At 36.7% G+C, this 23482-nt stretch overlaps 1 protein-coding gene across 7 annotated transcripts in view; it reads right to left on the reverse strand.

The window, feature by feature from the left end:
* Positions 1 to 233: 233 nt before the first annotated feature.
* Positions 234 to 23482, reverse strand: part of EVI5 (ecotropic viral integration site 5) — a 193254-nt gene continuing 170005 nt past the window's right edge. For all 7 annotated transcript variants that reach the window (XM_060202085.1, XM_016192653.2, XM_060202084.1 and 4 more), the window contains one exon: positions 234 to 4214. In XM_060202085.1, the coding sequence (XP_060058068.1) occupies positions 3903 to 4214 (312 nt within the window). In that variant the 3' untranslated portion in view covers positions 234 to 3902. The remainder of the gene's footprint in view (positions 4215 to 23482) is intronic.

Here is a 23482-nt window from a genome sequence, read left to right on the forward strand (position 1 = left end):
AATATGTTCCCAAAGAAATAAGTGTATCTATAGATCTGACATTTCATTAGACTGAAAACTATCATATATCCTTTAAATTTGGCACTAATTATACACGACAAACCCATTGGAAGTGGACCATTAGTAGATAACCCATTACTAGATGGAGCACAAACTTTATTCATTTTAGGCCAAGCATTTAAAAAGTTTTAATGCCTCTCTCCTTTAAATTAAATAGTTTAAGGAGACAGAAATTCTTGTAAAAATGAAAAACTTTAATTGTTTAAAGCAAAGGCACAAATAAACATGTCGTTATCATACAATGTTACAGTAAGAAATTCTGACAGCAACATGTTATACATTGTAACTTGCATCTCTCTAGTATATTCATCTTATTTTATCATCTCTCCTCTGGAGTGAAAAGAAGGGGTAGGTAGATGAATGGACATGTACAAATGAATTACAAATACCATCCACTCTACTAACCATGTAATTTTAGCAGAATGAATTACACTAACATTAACTGGAAAACCTTAATGCTTTGTGTGATAGCACAGCAATAACTTTCATGTTAAAACTAATTGTCTTAATAAAGTAAATCACTGACCTCATAAAAATGTTAACCGTTTATCTCTGGTACTATACAATAATCAAGTTGGCCATGAGAGGGCATTACGAAAATACAATCCATGTACTTTAGATTTGAAAATTACAGTGCTCTGTAACACATTAATCCCCCATAAAGAAATTAAAAAGTGGAGAAAAAAAGCAGTCCAGAAGTGATGGAATTATTCATGATCAAGGCCTAGGCGACCAAAAAAAAAAATTACAGTACATCCTATAAAAGAATGAGGAAATAGATAATTTCTTATAATGTCAGAAATAAAGTACTTGAAAAGGTCTAGACTTTATTTTCAATCAAAGGCACTATCTGGGGAGTAACAAGCTGCATCACTTTCAGTATTACAAAAAAGTAGTTTTTTATTTAATTATTTTTTTCTCTTCTCTTCTACGGTTGCCAACCACTTAGTTGGGACTTGATGTCTCAATTATTCATCAAAGTGTTTAATATCTATCAGTAAAAAGGGTAGAAGTTCTATAAAACTACATTTTGACTTATTTTCCCAGGAAAGTTAAAACCCTCCTATGACACATTTGAATCAAAGAACTTTAATGTGAAGATTATTGCTTCAAGTTTTTCATTGCTGGAATTATAAGAGCATCTAGAGATTAAGGTTTACTTATCATGATCCTTCTAACATCTAATTCCTTGCCAGAGACAGTATAGAGGGACTTCTCTAAGAATATCTTTCACAGTTTGGAGTTCAAACACGATTCTAAAAAGATGTTCTTATTTTAAAGCCAATTACAACAGTGATTTAATAATAATAAAAAAATACTCTAGAGGTCAGTCATGCATGCTTTAAAGAAAGTTCTGGGATTCTGGAATTCTTTCCTCATTTTGAATGGTACACATAATCTTCCAAAATTGTGTATGGCATAAAATATTTCTTGATATAAAACAGCTGGAATACTTTACAATTTGAATAGTTCTGATTAGAAGTCCACCAGGAAATTTAAGTTCCCAAATCACTAGCTCAATAGTAACAACATATAAGCTAATCTTCTAAGACAAGTGAATAAATAAACCTAGATTTTAGAGTATATAAATTAAGGGTCAGCATTTTTTTTCCCTTTATACTGCTATAGGCATTTCAGGCTATGTGAACCAGTCTATTTGCAACTGCCCAGCTCTGCCATTGTAGCACCAAAGCAGCCAGACATAATGGATATGCATGAGTATATTCCACTAAAACTTTACTATCACTGAAATTTGAATTTCATATGATCTTTATTTGATACCAAGTGTGATTCTTTTGGCCCCACCAAATATTTTAAAAAATGCAAAAGTCACTCTTAGTTTGTGGGTCATATAATAGACACCTAGCTAGATCTGGCTCAAAGGTTGTAGCTGTTAACCCCTGGTCTAGATCTTTTGGATTTTTGATGTGGAGGTCAGAGCAATCTTGTTGCCATGAATCATCTCTCTTCCCTGGGACATCAATAGCCTCTAGGCTGACAGTAATGGACCCCAAAAGAGAACTCCAAAAATTCTAGTCAGACAATTGTAAGGGCAGCATCAACATTCATATGTACCTACACTACTTAGGAGTGTTGATTAGTTATGTGTTTCTATATAAATCTTTATACTTATATGTATATTCAGAAACATTTAAATCACATTAATTTTCAGGAAAGCAAGAAATTGAGAAATATAACAACTAAATCTTTTTCAGTGCTCTAGGGTCAAAAAAATCTGGATTAAAATTTTGGTTCTGCTATGTCTGACTGTGACCACAGATGCATTGCTTACCTACTTGAATTTAACCCGATACTACAAATACAGCTGGAATGTTTTCAGTCTTGCTTCTCAAACAAATAGCTATGAAGGGCTTGCTGGATAAGTTTAATCCATGGTATACCTTAAGGCTTATTAACTCCTGGTTTTGAACATAAAACTAGTCTTGTCTCTTCTATTCCATTCCACAATATAAATTTCTTTTCTCCATGCAATATATTGTACAAAACTGCACTTCCATATATCTGAATTCTACCTTCCTATTAGCATCCAAGGGTATTTTTTCCAGAGACTGTTGACAAAAATGAAAACAAAAGGCATTCAGTCAATATATTCTGTTGTCATTCCATATTGTAAGTGTAACTTAGGTGTTTTCTTCAATTTATCAAAGATGAACATTCATTTTCCTAAGGAGAACTCTCTAGATGTTAAAAAGAAGGGGGAGAATTGGTAGAAAAAGATCTTTTATGGCTTGATGTACTTATTAGTAACTAGAAAATCTGAGGATAATGTTAACAGATTTTTTTTGTATATATAACTGGCTTGAACTTTAGTTCATTACTTAAATTATACTAAGTAGAACATTAGCATTGAATAATATGTGCTATATAAATATAACTTTCTTAATGAAACAATCTAGTTACAGACACATGAAGTATCAGATTTCACCAATAGTGTTTTTGAACAAGCACTAGTTATATATCTGCTAGTGTTGAATGCTAAGCAAAATACTAAAGCTACCAAAATATTAAGTGTTTGGTTTTATTTTCAATTTTCCTTTAATCTATCATTTACAGAAATCCTATTAGGATGCTAAAGGCAGTCATTTTGTAACATGTATATTTCAATATAAAGTGATGTTCAATATTGGGTGATGCACATTTATAAATATGTACAAAGACTACATTTGTAGTAGCACACTACTCTGGTAGGTAACACATGATAATATCATATGCATATAAATGTAAGAAACTAAAACAAAACTTAAAAACTCTCAGACAGATAACCATTATATTTATGTTTATAAAATTATATGAGGAAAAAAGGCTTTGCATTTGGGAACTTTCAATGGCCCATTAATCAAACTAATTGTAATTGAAAAAAAAAAATCTCCGAACACAAGGTAAATCAGATGTATTTCTTAATCAAATGTTTGCAGTCAAGTGTTTAACCTGTAAACAAACTGATAATCATAAATATACAATTTGTTCACTGAGCATAAAATATTGCACAAGAGCAGTTTTATCTGAATAAAATTCAATTTTCTATACTTATGAAGTTTTAAAAATGGTTCTCTCTATAGATTTAATTGCAATAGTAGACAAGAAACATTCATGTTCAGTAATACTGTTAGATCTTTATTTTTCCCATTAACCACATTTCAGTCTATTTATGGCAATGGTAAGTCAGTGGTGAAGATTTGGCAAAGATAAAAAGGCAGGTAAGATCATAAAATATATATATATCTATATATGTACATATGAAACAGACATGTTCCAAAAACCCTTAGTCAGTCATATGCAAACATCCCTTACAAAATCCTCAGCTGAAGTCACAGTGATGGTCAGACAGTGGTTGAATATGACTTTCTTCTTGAGGGCCACTCCTTTTGAGCCACTTGATCATTCTGTCTGGTCTCTAGCACACTGTCTTCTGTTTCACTTTCACTACCATCTCCCACAGTGGGATTCAAAGACATGGGTCCAGGTTTTCTGTGCAATGGAAATCCAATGCCACTTTCCTGTAAGGAATTATCTACAAAATCTTCATCAGATGAATGGAATGATTCATCATCTCCTATTAAGTGGTTGACAATGTGGATTCCATCAAAAGAGGGTTGGCCCAAGAAGGCCCTCTGGCCTTTTAGGCATCTGAGCTGTAAAAACAAAAATATAAGTTAATATACTCAACTGGGGAAACAAAACAGAAAACGGGGGGGGGGGGAATTAGTAAAAAAGTGGGCCAAAGAATTGAATAGAGTTTTCTAGAGATATGCAGAGTCCACTGACATAAAAAGAAATGCTTCACTTTACTGGTTACTGTAGAAATGAAAATTAAAGCTACACTGAGAAAAATTAAAACTCATACCTGTGAATATGGTCTATATCAGCAAAATAGGAAATGAAAAGTGGTGGTGAGGTTGTAGAGAAAAAGGGACTCTGTTACACTGTTGGTGGGAATGCAAACTGGTGTAGCCCCTTTGGAAAACTGTAGGGAGAGTCCTTACAGAAATAAAAACAGAATTACCTTATGACTCAATAATACCATCCTAGGCATTTATCCAAAGGACAAGGAAATACTAATTTAAAAGGGATACATGCAACCCTATGTTCCCAGCTACATTATTTACAACAGCCAAAAAGTAGAATCAGCCTAAATGACCACTGATAGATGATTGGATGAAGAAGCTATGGGATACATACTCCATGATACTATTCTGCAACCAAAAGATGATATTGTGGCCTCTGGGACTAAAGGGATGGAACTGAATTATATTTAGTGAAATAAGAGGTGAAAGACAACTACTAGAGGGTTGCACGCATCTGTAGAATCAAAAGAACTGAAATACATGAACTTTCCCCCTGTAAAAGCAGTTTCTAAGATTTTATGAAACTTATTACTGTTGGCAGGTGAGAGGGCATAAAAATTTGGTGGTGGGTGTGGTGTGGAACTATATCCTGTAATCTTTTTTTTTTTTTGCCTCCAGGGTTATCGTTGGGGCTTGGTGCCTGCACTACGAATCCACTGTTCCTGAAAGCCACCCCCCCCCACACACACACACACTTCTGTTGCCTTTGTTGTTGTTGGATAGGACACAGAGAAATCGAGAGAGGAGGGGAAGACAGAGTGGGGGGGAGAGAAAGAGAGACAACTGCAGACCTGCTTCACGCTTACAAAGCGACTCCCTTGCAGGTAGGGAGCCAGGGGCTTGAACCGGGATCCTTATACTGGTCCTTGCACTTCGTGCCATGTGCACTTAACCAGCTGCGCTACTGCCTGGACCCCCTTGTAAACTTATAATCCTGTAAAAGACTATTAGTCACAAATAACAAGTGTCTTGGAAACAAAACAAACAAAAAAACACCCTATATTCTGAAATTACTAGGGTTTAAATTTTTTTCCTTTATTAGGGATTAATGTTTGATAGTCAACAGTAAATACAATACTTTGAACATGCATAACATTTCTCAGTTTTCCACGTAACAATACAACCCCCACTAGGTCCTCTGTCATCTTTTTCCAGGAACTGTACTCTCCCTGCAACCCACCCCAGAGATTTTTACTTTGGTGCAATACACCAATGAATTACTAGTTTTGAGAATATGCTTCTATAATTTTGAAAGTGGCTTATACATTATTAAATTTTGTTTTGCTATGAGTCTCAATTCTACTATAACATGATAGAAACTACCTCATTATTATATCAGTGCAGAAATGCTTCTGTTTTTCGCCACTAATAGCATTTTTATTGTGTGTGTGCACAATGAAAGTAGTATTTAACACTTTTGCCTTCTTTCCTCTTGTCCAATCCGGAAAGAATGAGAACTTATTCTCCCCAGGGGGTATTAGAGTAGAATGACATGTGTTACTTAACCCTTTCAATTTTGGGAGACTAAGCTTGCTTTCTCTATCCGTAGAGTTTTATAAGACCATAGTCTCATGTGGGAGGGGTTGTGGAGAATGCTACTACTAGACGGACAAGTCCGATTAATTCAAGAATTTAGTACTGAGAAACTTTGTTTTCACAGATCTATACCACCTTCTCCAAAACCAATTTTATCAAAATTAAAGGTGTTTTAATTATATGCATTTATTTACCTGAGTTCCCTCATTGCTCCAAACTTTATCATCCTGATACTACCACTTTTATTACCATACAATTAAGACATCAGCCCTTGAAGAAATCATGTTAAGTGAAATAAGTCAGAAACAGAAGGATGAATATGGGATGATCTTACTCACAGGTAGAAGCTGAAAAACAAGATCAGAAAACACTAAGCCGAACTTGGATTAGAGTTGGTGTACTGCACCAAAGTAAAAGACTCTGGTGTGGGTGGGTGGGGGGTGGGTGAGAGTTCAGGTCCTGGAACAGGATGGCAAAGGACCTAGTGGGGGTTGTACTGTTATGTAGAAAACTGAGAAATGTTATGCATGTACAAACTATTGTATTTACTGTCGAATGTATAACACTAATCCCCCAATAACATTAATCCCCCAATAAAGAAAATTTTAAAAAGACATCAGCCCTGTTCTCAAAAGGTTTTAAGTATAAAAATTTGTTATTGACTTATGGAAATGGTGTAGAATTATACCCCTGCCATCACATAATTTTGTAAATCAAGATTAAGTCACTAATAAAATAAAAAAGAAATGTATTTTGACATTGTCACTTGTTTAATTTCTCCCATACACAATAAATTTTCTCCTATAATAAAGCAGTTTAAAAAATCCATATGACAAAAACCCAACCAAACAAAAACCCAATCTAGATTATCAATAATTCTGCTGAAATATATTCCCTATCTCCTCCTTTTATCATTACTATCAACCTTAAATTTTGTTTCTCAGGGACAAATTTCTGGATACTTAGTATCTTAAAAATCTTGAGATAAAGGCAATGTGAAATATTCAGGAAATATTACATGTACTTTCAAAACTAACGGTAGTGAGTATAAAGACATTGCAGCCTGGCCATAACACCTCTCAGCTTTCCAGATAGACTTCCAGGAAGAAGTGATGAAACCTTAACACCACTTCCCTGCTTGGTTATGTGACAAAGGGAAAGAAAAAGGATGATGGAACTTATTAGAATGATGCTTGCCTTAAGCAAACCTTAAAAGAAATTCCTGTGCTAAAAGAACAAAGTTATAGTAAGGTACAATCTAAGTTAAATAGTGCAGCAGAACAGAGCTATATAAACTTAGAATTGAAGCTTTAGGTAAAGGGGACAGATCACCTCCCCAAGTGATGCCTAATACATTACTACAACTGCCAGCTTCTGATGCAACATCCTATTACTATATTGCAACACATGATTTATAGCTCCAAGTGTCAAGCTAAGTCAGTTAATCTCTTCCTTTCTCTTTATTTCCCAGACCTTTTTGAAGAAATAATATGGAACATGTGTCTGCCTTCTTCCTGGATGTTGTAAAGGAGGACTATGGCAGAGGAACCACAACTTCTCAATTGCTTGGAAAGTTGTAGCTTTCCTTTGCACTAACAAAATTTATTGCAATTAAAACACTATAGTTTCATCTCAGATGTAATAAGTGACCTTAGAGATTATATGAAATTAACTGTAGCTGGAGAGATAGTTTTTTCAATGTTAAAGGAAATACAATTAACACTTTTTTTTTGCCTCCAGGGTCATTGCTGGGGCTCAGTGCCTGCACCATGAATTCACTGCTCCTGGAGGCCATTTTTCCCCCTTTTGTTGCCCTTGTTGTGGTTATTATTGTTGCTGATGTCCTTCATTGTTGGATAGGACAGCGAGAAATGTAGAGAGGAGGGAAAGACAGAGAGGGGGAGAGAAAGACAGACACCTGCAGACCTGCTTCACCACCTGTGAAGCGACTCCCCTGCAGGTGGGGAGCCACAGGCTCCAACTGGGATCCTTACACTGATCCTTGTGCTTGCTTAACTCGCAGTGCTACCGCCCAACCCTCACAATCAACACTTCTTGAGGTTTATGGGGAGAGAAAGGGAGAGAGAGTAAAAGACACTGTAGGGAGTCGGGTGGTGGTGCAGCGGGTTAAGCGCACGTGGCGCAAATCGCAAGGACCTGTAAGGATCCCAGTTCGAGCCCCCGGCTCCCCACCTGCAGGGGAGTCGCTTCACAGGCGGTGAAGCAGGTCTGCAGGTGTCTATCTTTCTCTCCCCCTCTCTGTCTTCCCCTCCTCTCTCCATTTCTCCCTGTCCTATCCAACAACAACGACATTAATAACCACAACAATGTTAAACAAGGGCAACAAAAGGGAAAATAAATAAATAATATTAAAAAAAAAAAAAAAGACACTGTAGCAGCTATTAATCACCCCTGCAGGTGAAGCTTCTTCCTTCCAAGTAGGGGCCTGGGGGCTTGAGTATGTGCACCTCACTGGATGAGCCACCACTAGGCCCCTAGTTCATCTTATTTGTCCTGTTTTAAGTGATAAAGTATTTATCAAGAGGCAATTTTTAGATACAAAGACATTCTCAGAATAGTGTGAGGGTAATATAACACCCACTTCCTATTCGATTGTGTGAGGCTAAAATATGAGTCAAAAGATGCATATATTTAAATAATTATCTTGTGGATCAGTAATGATACTGAAGTCAGGTAAAACGTAATTTTTTTATATTTATTCATTTATTTTCCCTTGTTACCCTTGTTTTTTCTTTTTCTTGTTGTAGTTATTATTGCTGTTGTTACTGATGTCATCGTTTTTTGATAGGACAGAGAGAAATGGAGAGAGGAGGGAAAGACAGAGGGGGAAATAAAGATAGACACCTGCAGACCTGCTTCACCCTGTAGGGAAGCGACTCCCCTACAGGTGGGGAGCCGGGGGCTAGAACCGGGATCCTAACGCAGGTCCTTGTGCTTCGTGCCATGTATGCTTAACCCACTGCATTACCGCTGGGCCCCTCTCTCTTCGTTCCTATGTCCCCCTTCCCTCTCAACTTACATAAAATAAAATAAAATAAAATAAAATTATATATAACAAAAAAATGACTCAAATGTGAAATTCCCAGTTCAGCAGTGTATGTACCAGGGTGCTGTCTGGTTCTCTCTCTCATGAATAATTAAGTAAATAAATAAAATCTTTTAAAAAAAAAAGGAATGAGAAGAACCAGCTTCAAGAAGCCACTCAAGTCAAGATATTGTATATGCCTGAGGCCCTGTATTTATTTCCTGGTGCTTCAAAATAAATAAATAAAATTGAGTCAAAGGGAATCTCTAGGATGAAAAATGTTCAAGAGACCTAAAGGTAGGGCTGGAGTGGGGATGCACCTGCTTGAACACACACAATATATATGCAAGGACCCAGGTTCAAGTCCTCATCTGCAAGGGGGAAGCTTCATGAGTGGTGACGCAGGTCTGCAGGTGTCTTCATACTCTCTCCTTATATCCCCCTCCCTCTCAATTTCTCTCTGTCCTATAAAATAAAAGGAGAAAATTAATGAAATAGAAAATCTAGAAGCAACCAATCTACAGTGAAATAAATAGGAGCAGGCCAAAAGAAAGATTTCTTCAAGAAGGTAAAATAATCTGATTATCTGAACAGAGGAGATAAACGTAAGAGAAGACCTGGCACTACACATCTTCTCATAATACACACAACATAGTACTTATAAAAGACGAAAAAAAAACACCAAGTCATTTGAACACATGTATGCAGGTGAAATAGTCACACAGACATTGTATCTACAAACTGTCTCTTTTACAATCTTTTTATTTTTTATTTTTTTATATTTATCTTCCCTTCTGTTGCCCTTTTTTAAAAAAATTGTTGTTGTAGTTATTATTGTTGTTATTTATGTCGTCATTAGATAGGACAGAGAGAAATGGATAGAGGAGGGGAATACAGAAGGGGAGAGAAAGATAGGCACCTGCAGACCTCTTTCCCCGCCTGTGAAGCGACTCCCCTGAAGGCAGGGAGCCGGGGGCTTGAACTGGGATCCTTACACTGGTCCTTGCGCCTTGTGCCACCTGCGCTTAACCCACTGCACTACTACCCGTCTCCCATAATCTTATAATCTTATAAACCACTATTAATCACAAATTTGAAAAAGACAACCTTTATATAACTGAACGCTATTTTGGGGGAAAAATAATCAGATACTGAGATATGGATGAACTTCAAAAACACTAAGCTGAAACCAGATTTACAAAGATGACGTACTGCAATGACTTCATTTATATGAAATGTCTACAACATTTGAGTATCTATAGACAGAAAGAAGACTGAAGGGGGTGGGACAAGAATGGGGTGACTAAAGATGAACATAAAATTTCTTTTTAGGTTGACATAAGTATTCCAAAATTAGACTGTGGTTATGATTACACAACTTGGTAAATATAATAAAAAGCCATTTAATCTTAGCACTTAAAATGAAAGACTTTTATTGATAAATTATATTTCAGTAAGGTTATTTAAAATAAAGTCAAGAATCAAGCATCCTCCCCTCCACAATTTTCTTTCTTTTTTTAAAAAATATTTTATTTATTATTGGATAGAGATAGAGAGAAACTGAGAGGGGAGGGGAAGACAGAGAGAGAAAGAGACAGACACTTGCAGTCAGTCCCGCTTCACCACTCATGAAGCTTTCCCCCTGCAGGTGGGGACCAGGGGCTTGAACCCAAGTCCTTGCACACTGTATGTAGTATATACACTTAACCGAGTGAGTCACTACCTGCCCCCTCCTCCCCTCAACAAAACTGTTCCCCAAAAATTCCCTGATAAGACTGTTTCAGAAACCTGTGAAAAATCAGATTTCTCAGGCCTATCTTTGATCATCATTCTAGAGGCGAGGCCTTGAAAAACTTCATATTTTAGCACCTATGTGCTTGGTGCTCTGTGTGGGTGCTTTTCATATAATACTAATGATGTAGTCATGAATAATGACCTAATAAATACTGAAGAAATAGAGGATAGAAAGAGGAAATATTTGTGTGTTCACAGTAAGGGTGAGGAGACATCTTGTAGGTGAGAGCAAGAGCTCAAACCTGTGTCCTTGTGAATAGTAGCATGTGCACTCCACCAGGTGCACCACCACCTGATTCTAGTTGATAGTTTTTGTCTGTTTGAGCGAGACACGTAATATGCCTGCTTCTGATCAAAGAATAAGGAAGAATTTAAAGTAATGACTTTCAAGAACAGCAAGACAAGTCAAAGATCACTTACCTTTTTTTTTTTTCAAAAGGCTTTTAAAAAATTATTTATTTCCCCTTTTGTTGCCCTTTTTTGTTATTGTAGTTATTATCGTTGTTAGGACAGAGAGAAATGGAGAAAGGAGGGAAAGACAAAGGGGGGAAAGACAGACACCTGGTTTAACACACACAGGCCAAGGTTCAAACCCTTGTCCCCACCTGTGTGTGGGAAACTTTTTTTTATAATTTATAATTTTTTATTTTTTTATCTTTATTTATTTGCTGCATAGAGATAGTCAGAAATTGAGAGGGAAGGGGGTGATAGAGAGGGAGAGAGACAGAGACACCTGCAGCACTGCTTCACCACTTGTGAAGCTTTCCCCGTGCAGGTGGGGGCCAGGGGCTCAAACCTGGGTCCTTGCACACTGTAACTTGTGCTCAACCAAGTGTGCCACCACCTAGCCCCTATAATTTATTTTTTATACCACCTTCCTTCCTTTTTTTCTTTTTCTTTTCCTTCCTTCCTCCTCCCTCCCTCCCTCCCTCCTTTCTTCCTTCCTCCCTCCCCTGCAGTGGGGAGCCAGCTGCTCGAACCAGGATCCTTAGCACCGGTCCTTGCGCTTTGCGCCACGTGCACTTAACCTGCTGACTCCCTATTTATTTACTTTTTACTTGATAGGACCGAGTAAAAATTGAGAGGATGCGGGGGGGAGAGAGAAGACTCATGCAGTATTGCTTCACTGCTCTTGAAGCTCCCCCCTCACCCGCCTCCCACCTCGGCTTATAGATATGCATAGTAGCCTATGCACCCAATGGGGTGTGCCACTGCCTGGCCCCAGTAGAAATAAATTCATAATTTTTTCAGAATTATATGTCTTAATAATGGAGCTATTTATTTATTTATTTTTAAACTTATTTCTGCCACTCTCAGCAGGCTTCCCCTCTACATTCTGTAGGGGTGAAAGACAGGGAGGAAGAGGGAGAGAGAGAAGAGACACGGCTTTACTGACCATGAATCTTTCCATTTGAGTTTTTCCACATTTTTTCCCCCTCTCCTCCACAAGTGTTATTTCCAGAGCTCAGGGCCTGCACAGCTTCACTGTTCTGTGTGCCCAAAATTTCCCTTTTTCTTTTCTTTTGAGAGAGGGAGAAGACAGAGTGAAGCAGAGAGAAAGAGAACAGGAGAGAGATACATCTGCAGCACTGTCCATCACTTGTGTAGCTTCCCCTGTGCAGGTGAGGACCACAGGATAGAGCCCAGATCTTAGTAACATCAGTGTTCTACCAGGTATGACACTATCCAGTTCCCCGGAGTTATATATTTAAATTAGCACTGGTGGGTGGGTGGGGGAGGTATTATAATGGTTATGCAAAAAGACTTTCAGGCTTGAAGCTCAAAGTCCTAGGTTCAATACCCCACACCACCAAAAGCCAGAGCTGAGCAGTGCTCTAGTCTCTTTCTTTGTATTTCTCTCTCATTAAAATAAAATAAAACAAAAATATATTAAAAATCAACAGTCTAGAAAACCCTGAAAACAGGTCATTGTATATATAGTAGACATTTTTGCATTCAGATTTGAGAAGTGTATATACATGGTGATGGTAATGAAAGATGACAGAATTCTTGAAAAATCGATTTTATCCCTTTTAACATTGAATATTAATGGTAGAAAAATAGAACTAATATACAAAACCCAAGTAGTGTACTGTTTCTTACCTGATGTAGACTGTTTCATCATGTTATGCATTTAAAGAAAGTTAAAAAAGTAAAACATGTAGCACTTATTTAAATAATACTTAAACCATTCTGACATTATAACTTAAACGTTAGTAAAATCTTTACCTTAATATTAATCAAAAGATTAGACTTTAGTGCTTCTCTGTACATATAATGCTGACCCAAGAAAGCAGTCAGTAATCAGTAAAAGAAAGTGACCCAAGTTATTATACAACTTATAAAGAATAAAGCATGAAATGCAGCATAGTTAATAAGAAAACAGGAAACTGTCATGCTCATAGTCTGATGAATGTAGGTTTTGACAGGAAGCAGCAGAGTTTCTAAATGCATGGTTGTAAAAATTCAAAAGCTAAGAGTATTAAAAATTATTGTAGCTATTTTACATAAAACTATCAGAGATTTTTAAAGCAGATGGAAACTTCAGAAATAAATATGAAATTATAGGACTTACAGTCATTATGTATAGGTTGAGTACTTAACTTTTTTGATAAGCTAAACCACTAAATGTTAAGATAAAAAGCTTTTTGTAAACCAGAAAAGTCTCATAGTTTGAGATTTGCAGACCCTAAGTAAAAGCTATAAATATGAGAAATCTGTGCTCAAAGACAGCTAGATCACCTAGTATTCACATGGAGAAAAGATACAGAATATTCTCTAAATGTTTGCTTTCTTTCAGCACATTATAGATTATAGGTAACCTGAGAAAGGGCTGAATTTTCCAGTTGAAGAGACACAACAGGTTACCCTCCCTCAATTTCTTTTTCTTTTTTACCCTCCCTCAATTTTAATAACCAGGGAGTAGGTAAACACTTAAATGTTTAACAGTTAAAAGTGTTCTACACATATTATATCAGGTTACATTTTTTTTCTCTTAATATGTGTGACAAGAGGTTAAGTTGTGTAGGCAACTATTAACTTTCTGAGATTCAAAAGAAGACAAAGGATTGTATTGAGTATTTTGAAAGATAATCAATCCACAACAAAGTGGAAAAATGTCATACACACACACACACACAAAAACCCCCAAACCAAGTGAACTTTGATCACTACTAGACAAGGTTTAAGCCATTGAAGTGAGTCATGTGATACCAAGTGAACTGCAAAACAGTTGCAGTAAGTTTCCAAGACTGAGTCATATCAGATTATAAAAGCTTCTATTTGTACATTTAGGTTTATATAATAAATCTTTGTAAAACATGAAACTATACCCCTATATATAATCTTACTGTAAGTGATGTGCATTATTAAAAATTCAAGTAACTATACATTATACTTCATACTGAAATATGAATATAAAGTCCAATGATCACACAAATTTGTATTTCTGAGTTCTAGAGGTTTTACTTTTATTTTTGCCAAAAGTTTAATCAGTGATTCAACTGGATTATCTACAAAATATTTTAAATAATTTTCTTAGATAAATATTGATGGAATTGATATGCTAATCTATTCTAAATTATCAGTTTCTTTAAAACTGAATTGAACATATGATAAAGATTAGAACCAGAAACAAGCATACAAACCAGATTTCCAGTGAATCAGAACAGGAAACCCATAAAAGTGATCAACTGGAGGTCATGACTTTTTGATCATCATATTACAAAGAGTCAAAATTCAGACTTATAGAACATACAAATCAAACTTTTAAAAAACTGAAGAACTTACACTAAAATAATACAAAATATTTTAAAATAATGTAAAAATTTTGATTTTTATCTAAGAGAATAGTATTTCAGAAATCTGATTAAACACTTAAAAATTATAAATCCTATCGGATATGGAGCTCTGGGGATGGTCATTGTGTGGAAATGTAACCCTCTTATCCTATAATTTTGTCAACATTTCCATTTTATAAATAAATAAAAAAAACTCAAAAGAAAAAAATTGTAGATCCCATGTTAAATGCATAAAATGCATTAGTTACAACTCATATTTCTTAGAAGAGAAGGAAGTTATATTAATAAGTAAAATGCGTGGAAAGTTGAGAATTGGAGATATTGAGACCATCAGAAGAGAAGGAAGACATAAAAATCATTTACAAAGAACTCTTAGTCTTTCTATGGTTTATACTTCAGTTTACCCACCATTCTAGGACAAACAAAATGAAACTGCCATGTCTTCTTCCTGGCATGACACCTCTTGATAAAATAGAAACCATTAACATTATTTAAAACATACTATAATGTCAATGGTGATGAGTTTAGGAATGTATGAGGTTCTATGTAAATTTATGACCAAGTACAGGAAATAAATCACTTCACACTTGTTTCACTCTGAACTTTTAAGCTACATCAAAGTACCATGTAAACTTCATTTGATTTAACCTTCAGCTGAAGAACTGAAAAAATTCAGAACTTTAGCAAAACATCCTCTTAAGAGAAAGTACTTTTCTATATGGGTTGAATTCTGTTAAGCGGAATTAGTCCCTTCTAAATCTAAATAATAGGTTCTATCACAAAATTTTAAATAATTTATCTGATAAGAGAATTTCAGCTAGAATATATAAAAGATTATTATGATTCAGTTGTGAGAAGACAAACCAATTATGAAACAGGCAATAGATATAAATTATAATAGTGATGAAATTATTATAATAAAATGACTATATTATAGTATAGTCATTTTGTGGGTATGTTTCCAAAAGTACTTGACCAGATTGAAAATCAATGATTTTATATTTTGAGAATGTAGATAATTAAGTCAGAAAATAATTTAAATATTCAACAGCTGATGAGAAAGAAATGTTAACTGCTTCTGATACCTTGATCTCACACATGAAATATTTTCAATAAAAAATAATGCTTTAGGTTGCAGTACTAAGTAAAAAGAGAAAATTCATTTGTGACATTCAATCCTTTGAGAAACAAAAAGTAACTCCTGAAGGAAAATTGAGTTTAAAATACAAAATGTTTTTCAAAAAGACAAGGTTAGTCTCCTTGCTCCTCTTCCTCATTCTGAGGTAGGTACTCACAGGCTGCTTAGTTAAGATTGGGCATTTGCAAACCACATGATCTCATGAATGCTATCTTATCATATCACAGGTTCCTCAGACTGACCACAACAACTTAAATCAGACAGGCAAGCAAAGCAGCACTAAGCTTTGACACGTACTACTGGTATGACATTTTCGGCTGTCCAGTTTTGGGTGAGAAAATCTGATTATCTCCTGTCCAACTGTATCTATGAGATATGGCCCATGAAAAGCACATGATTTACTGTACTAACACTTCTAGTTGGAATTATTTTTTTTCAGTTTTCATAAATCTGAGAGCTAGCCAGTAATTTTTAACCAGTTCTTCTTTAAATAATAGGATTTTTGTGAAGTATATCTTCAAATACTTCTAGTATGAATAACTATCAAACTATCTAGTTATTGAATAACTAACATATAACAAAAACTATGTTACTGTTTCTTTTAAAAAGTAACACTTTGAGGGAGTCGGGGTGTAGCGCAGCGGGCTAAGCGCAGGTGGCGCAAAGCACAAGGACCGGCATAAGGATCCCGGTTCGAACCCCGGCTCCCCACCTGCAGGGGAGTCGCTTCACAGGCGGTGAAGCAGGTCTGCAGGTGTCTATCTTTCTCTCCTCCTCTCTGTCTTCCCCTCCCTCTCTCCATTTCTCTCTGTCCTATCCAACAACAACAACAATAATAACTACAACAATAAAACAACAAGGGCAACAAAAGGGAATAAATAAATAAAATAAATATAAAAAAAATAAAAAATAAAAAAAAAAGTAACACTTTGAAATTGAGTAATTTAAGAAATGTTTACTTACCTTCAAACCTTTGCATTTTAGTGGTCTCTCTGCCTGAAATACCATTCTACTCTTTTCCCCCAGTGAGTTTAGGTTTTCCCATACCTGGACCTATGACCTGATTCTAGGTGATAGGTAACAGGCAATACCACCATAGCATTGCCCATAGTGATAGTTTCTACTGGTCTCTTTCCTTTACAATTGAAACTATGGCTTTTATTTACCAAGCAAAGGATTGAGCTATGAAGGCCTTTAATGGTTATTTAGTATATCTGCTTTGGGATGTACAAACTGAGACAAGGCCTAACACATGCCTGGGAACAAAGTGTTTACTGGCTGAATGTATAAAGTACATAGTGACCATAATGTCACAGTAAATTAGTGACAGAACTGAGTCCAGATCTAGATTTCCTGACCTAAATCCAGCGTTCTAAAGATAATTTTTCAACCCCCTATAATAAAAGGGAGAAAAAAGACTCAAAATCTAGAAGCAAAGCTAGGATTATCAAAATAAAAAGACTCAGAACTGCTAAAGAACCTGGTCTGTTGTATGGATATCTATTTCTTTTTTATTTTGAAGTACTGGCATGATAATGAAAGAAGAGTTAGGACCTAGTGGGGGTTGTAGTGTTATGTGAAGAACTGAGAAATGTTATGCATGCACAAACTATTGTGTTCACTGTCAAATGTGAAACATTAATCCCCCAATAAAGAAGAAAAATAAAGTAGGAAAGTTTTTGAATAAATTATGAATACTTAAGTCCTTAAAACCTGCGTATATGGCTAAGTTCACTGGATTTTAAAATCATAGTTCATTTTGGTTACTCATATCAAATTCAAGAACATTCATAGAATCACTCTTAATTTTGATACATACATACATATATATTTTTGGCAACCAAAGTTATTGATGAGGCTCATTGTCTGGTGGTCATTTCTTAATAGGGTGAGAAACAGGGAGGAATGATGAGGAATGAAAGACAGAGAGGAGAGACAACTGCAGTACTGCTCCATTACTAAAGGAGCTTCTCCCCTGCAGGTTGGGAATGGATTAAATCTCAGTCCTCACACATGGTAACATGTGCACTCTACTGGGTGAACCATCCATCACCAGCCCCACTAATTCTTCATCACACACACACACCCACCCACACACACACCCCCCACATACACGTATGCTTATTAGAATATAGCAATGAACTGGTTTGAAGTGTTTTTATTTTCCTGAAATCCAAGAGTATACAATTAGATGATATCTTCCTAGGAATGCTAGAAGGAATAAGTCTCTTTCACTTTAACTGAATCAAATCAGCTTATATAAATGATATAAGTAGCTATAAAATCTGTCACTATAGGTTTTATAACTAGATTCATTTCCTTAAAAAATGTTTACTACTCCAACAACAACGACATCAATAATAACTACAACAATAAAACAACAAGGGCAACAAAAGGGAATAAATAAATAAAATTAAAAAAAAATGTTTACTACCAGGAGTCAGGCGTAGTGCAGCGGGTTAAGCGCACATGGCACAAAGCTCCCAGCTCCCCACCTGCAGAAGAGTCACTTCACAAGCGGTGAAGCAGGTCTGCAGGTGTGTCTCTTTCTCTCCCCGTCGCCCCCCCCCCCCCGTCTTCCCTTCCTCTCTCCATTTCTCTCTGTCCTATCCAGCATCGACGACATCAACAATAATAACTACAACAATAAAAACAACAATGGCAACAAAAAGGAAATAAATAAATATTTTAAAAAATCTTTTAAAAAGTTTACTACCTTCTATTTTTATTTCCCATAACCCAAGTGATATTTGATACTGGGTTCCTCTTGAAGTTGTTTATTATGACTGTTTTCCTCATCTGTCATAAAGCAGTTGTTGAGACCATGTATTGAGCAATTTACAGACAAATATTAGCATTGCTTCATTACTATATTATTGGAAAATCTAGCTATACTCATTTGATGTAAAGCTCTAGTAAAAACTTGCCACCTAGTCTGCAAGACACAGATGGCTCACAGACTAAATAAGATTGTAGAAAAGAAAAACACTGGAACAAGTCTGAATGAATTCACACTGGTCATATACGATACAGTTTGAATACCAAGGGGGCTGGCTGAATTTGCAAATTCACAGTACTGGTTGGAACTTTTGAAAAGTGTATAAAAATATAACATTTATGTTGTTCCTGATAGAGATGACCAGTGACAATGGAGAGAGGGATTTATTCGAGGTCTAGGCTCATCATGTCTGTGTGGGAATCCCAGGACTCCCCAACTAGGGCCCCAGCTGATGGTATCTACCACCCGAGCAAGATGAGCCTTGAAATTAGTGCAACTTGGAATGTTCCTACTCATGATCACAGAATGCAAGTTTGGACCTACAGGTATGCAGAAGTTACATAGGCTCCTGTGCTGAATTTGGGCTCCAGATCAAATCGATGGGGTTTACAGTTAACAATATTTACATACTTTCCCATATTTGGGAGTTACTCTCTTCCCTGATCCAGCTTTCTAGCCCTTTTTCCAGCCATGACATCATCTCCCCAGACAATAACTTGGGTCCACTTGCATATCAGATGTCAGTCTCAGACAAAAACTAATGAAGTCATGGGCCCTTTGGAATATACCTGAAATAGACTTACTAGCTATTTCCAAAACAGAGACCTCAAATCTTCATCTGCAAAATTCCAGCCTTTAGGTTCATGATTAGTTAACAATTTGTATGACTTTAAATGTTAACTCTTCTTTCCAGCCACCAGGTTCCAGATGCTACCATGATGCCGACTGGATTTTCCTGGGCAGATGACCCCACCAATGTGTCCTGGAGCCCCGTTTCCCCAGAACTCTGCCCCACTAGGGAAAGAGAGAGACAGGCTGGGAGTATGGATTAACCTATCAATGCCCATGTTCAGCGGGGAAGCAATTACAGAAGCCAGACCTTCCACCTTTCTGCATCCCATGATGATCCTGGGTCCATACTCCCAGAGAGATAAAGAATAGGAAAGCTACCAGGGGAGGGGATGGGATACGAAGTTTTGGTGGTGGGAATTGTAACTCTATTATCCTATGATCTTGTCAGTGTTTCCATTTTATAAATAAAAATTTAAAAAAATATATATATATATACTTTATATGTATTCAATAAACCATCAAGGAATTCACAATTTAGCTTGCCTATAAGCATTAGGGATTTATTGTAAACAACATTTTTTAATTATCAGCACCAACCATATAGTCTTTATCAAATTAACTGCCCCCTCCAACTTGCAAATTCCTTAATAGTAAAACTACCATTAATGTATGGGGGCCTGGTGGTGGCGCACCCAGTTAAGCACACATAGTCCTAAGTGCAAGGACACACACCAAGAACCGTGGTTCGAGCCCCTGCTCCCCACCTGAAGTGGGAAAGTTTCACAACTGTCAAAGTGGATCTGTAGGTGTCTATCTCCCCCATGCCTCTCAATTTCTTTCTGTCCTTTTTGGGGAAAAAAAAAAAAAAAGACCATCAGAAACGGTGGACTGGTAGTGCTGCCTCCAGACACCAGGCACCAGTAACTGGAGGTAAATAGATAAATAAAACTACAAAGTACTTCCCATAGTGTCTGACACAATATAAGAAAAAGATTCCATCTGATATAGCTTAATGTTTGAATCTGATTTTTTAATTTTATTTTATTTATAAAAAGGAAACAATGACAAAACCATAGGATAAGAGGGGGTAAAACTCCATAGCTTTCCTATTCTTTATCCCTCTGGGAGTATGAACCCAAGGTCATTGTGGGATACAGATTTTTAAAAGTATTTTTATTCATTTTATTTTTGAGATAGCTGTAGAGAGAGAAGGACACAGTGAGAAACACCAGAGCTGCTCAGCTCTGGCTTATGGTGGTGCGGGGGACTGAACTTGGGACTTTGGAGACTCAGGCATGAGAGTTTCTTTGCATAACCATTATGCTATCAACCCCCCCAACCCTGAATCTGATTTTATAATTTCAACATTTCCTTGGCTAGTTTGATATTATTTATTAAGGACGTTTATTTGGCCCTTAGATTATGAATACCAGATTTACCTCTTTTTAAAAAAAATTTAAAAAAAAAAAAAAATTTTTTTTAAATATTTATTTTCCCTTTTGTTGCCCTTTTTTTTTTTTATTGTTGTTGTAGTTGTTGTTACTGATGTCGTCTTTGTTAGATAGGACAGAGAGAAATGGAGAGAGGAGGGGAAGGCAGAAAGGGAGAAAGATAGACACCTGCAGACCTGCTTCACCGCCTGTGAAGCAAACTCCCTCCCCATCCGGGAGCCGGGGCATGAAACCCAGATGCTTATACATGTCGTTGTGCTTCGCGCCATGTGCACTTAACCTGATGCACTACCATCTGGCTCCTCACTTTATTTCTTTTCTATGTGATTATATTATCACATCTTACCCTCTCTTGCCAGACATATTCTTTCTGTCATTCAATTCCAATTCCTTAATAAAACTGTCATTATTAGAAACATATTTCATTAACAAATTACATTTTTATAGGACCAAAAGACTTGAACCCAGGTCCTTGCACATTGTAACATGTGCACTGAACCAAGTGTGCCACTAATCAACCCCACTTTTAGTTTTAAGATATATTTTTAGGGGGCTGAGCGTTGGCATACCCAGTTAAGTACACATTATACTCTACCAAAGGACCTGCGCAAAGTCCCAGATTTGAGCCCCCGCTCTCTGCCTGTAGCTGGGAGGCTTCACAAGTGGTGAAACAGTCCTGCAGGTGTGTCTCTCTCTTCCTCTACCCTTCCCTCTCAATTTCTCTGTTCTACTGAATAAAAAGTAGGAAAAAAGAAAAAAATGGCCGCTGGGAGTGGTAGATTCATAGTACTGGCACTGAACCCCAGGGATAATCCTGGAGGGGGGAAAAATCTTATGAGGTAGAAGGGGACACCAGAACACTGCTCAGCTTTGGTATATGCAATGGCAGGGATAGAGTTAAGAGGCCTCAGGCTGGCAAGTCCTGTGCTCTAGCACTTGTCTAATATATATATGAAGAAAGAATATCTGACAGACTGCTTAAAATTATTTATTATACCATGTTGATGTGATGAGCAGGACAGGGCCTACTGACTACTTGAAAAAATAAAGAATAAGATAAAAATAAACTGTTCTAGAGGCAATTGCTGAATGTTTGGTTACCAGTTAAACAACATATTCTTTTTTAAAAAAGGTTTTTAAAATTTCAATTATTATTTATTTATTGGGTACAGAAAGAGCGAAACCGAGAGGGAAAGGGGAGATAAAGAGAAAGAAACAGACATCTGCAGCACTGCTTCATCACTCATGAAACGTCCCCGTTGAAGGGGAGGATGCTGGGCTTTGAACCTGTGTTTTTGGCATTATAATAGATTTACTTAACCTAGAGTACTACCACCCACAGCCCCTTATACAACAAATTCTTAAAGCAGAATGTGTTGAAAGCTTAGCTAATTTAAGTTCTTAGGTAAAGTTAACATTTCTTTTCTCTTCTTTTTCTTTCCCCACTAGTGCACAGCTCAACTGTGGATTACATTGGTGATGGGAAGTAGGCCCAGGATATCAGAGTTCAAATATTAAGGTCTTTGCAAAATCACTATGCTATCTCCTTGGTCTAGGTATTTCTTAAATAATAGTACATGTGAAATTGGGTTGACCATCTTAATGTAGTTCTAGTTTCCAGACACGTCAAATTTTGTTAGATAATCTGTCATTTTCATAAAATCAAATAATACTAAAAAAACTAAGATTTTAGTAAACACTACAGGAAACAGAAGTCAAGTAAGAACAATTTCCTTAGTCTACGATACAACAAAAGTCCAGAATCTGCTGCAGAAAGAATACGTGATCAGGAAGGTGGCTAAAGCCTTGGACTCTCAAGCATGAGGTCTTGAATTCAATCTGTAGCAGCACATGTGGCAGAGTGATGCTCCGGCTCTCTCCATCTCATTCATTCTCTCTTATAAATAAATAAAAATAAAATTCTGGGGGTCGGGCGGTGGCGCAGTGGGTTAAGCGCATGTGGCACAAAGCTCAAGGACCGTAAGGATCCCGGTCCGAGCCCCTGGCTCCCCACCTGCAGGGGAGTTGCTTCACAGGCGGTGAAGCAGGTCTGCAGGTGTCTATCTTTCTCTCCCCCTCTCTGTCTTCCCCTCCTCTCTCTATTTCTCTCTGTCCTATCCAACAATGAACAACATCAACAATGGCAACAATAATAACCACAACGAGGCTATAACAACAAGGGCAACAAAAGGGGGAAAAAATGGCCTCCAGGAGCAGTGGATTCATGGTGCAGGCACTGAGCCCAGAAATAACCCTGGAGGAAAAAAAAAAAAAGGAACAAACAAAAAAAGAAATAAGTAAAAATAAATTCTAACAAAAAAAAGAGCTTAAAAAAAGTAGCGAACATTTTGTAAGAAAATAGACATTTGAGTTCTTATTTGAAAGTAATTTCATTTTAGTTCAGTTAAAACATTTATAACTTCTACTCTACCTAACACATGATAGTTAAATGTGTCAGCAGGGCTGTGGTGGAGTAGTGGGATGTAGGCGATCAGAAGACAAAATGCCTAGGCATTAGTTCCGTCTCTGCCACTGACTAGCTCTGTAACTTTGGGTAAGTCCCTCATCTCTTGGGCTTTCAACTTCCTCATTTATCAAGTGAAGAACTGGATAAACTTTTAAGAACATGCTATTTGGACTTCAAATGAGATGTTAGTGTGTGCGTGCGTGTGTATGCTCAGATTTGAGTCCTTTACAGAGAACTATTACTTCACATCTA

The sequence above is a fragment of the Erinaceus europaeus genome, chromosome 11, assembly GCF_950295315.1.
Source record: "Erinaceus europaeus chromosome 11, mEriEur2.1, whole genome shotgun sequence".
Lineage (NCBI taxonomy): Eukaryota > Metazoa > Chordata > Mammalia > Eulipotyphla > Erinaceidae > Erinaceus > Erinaceus europaeus.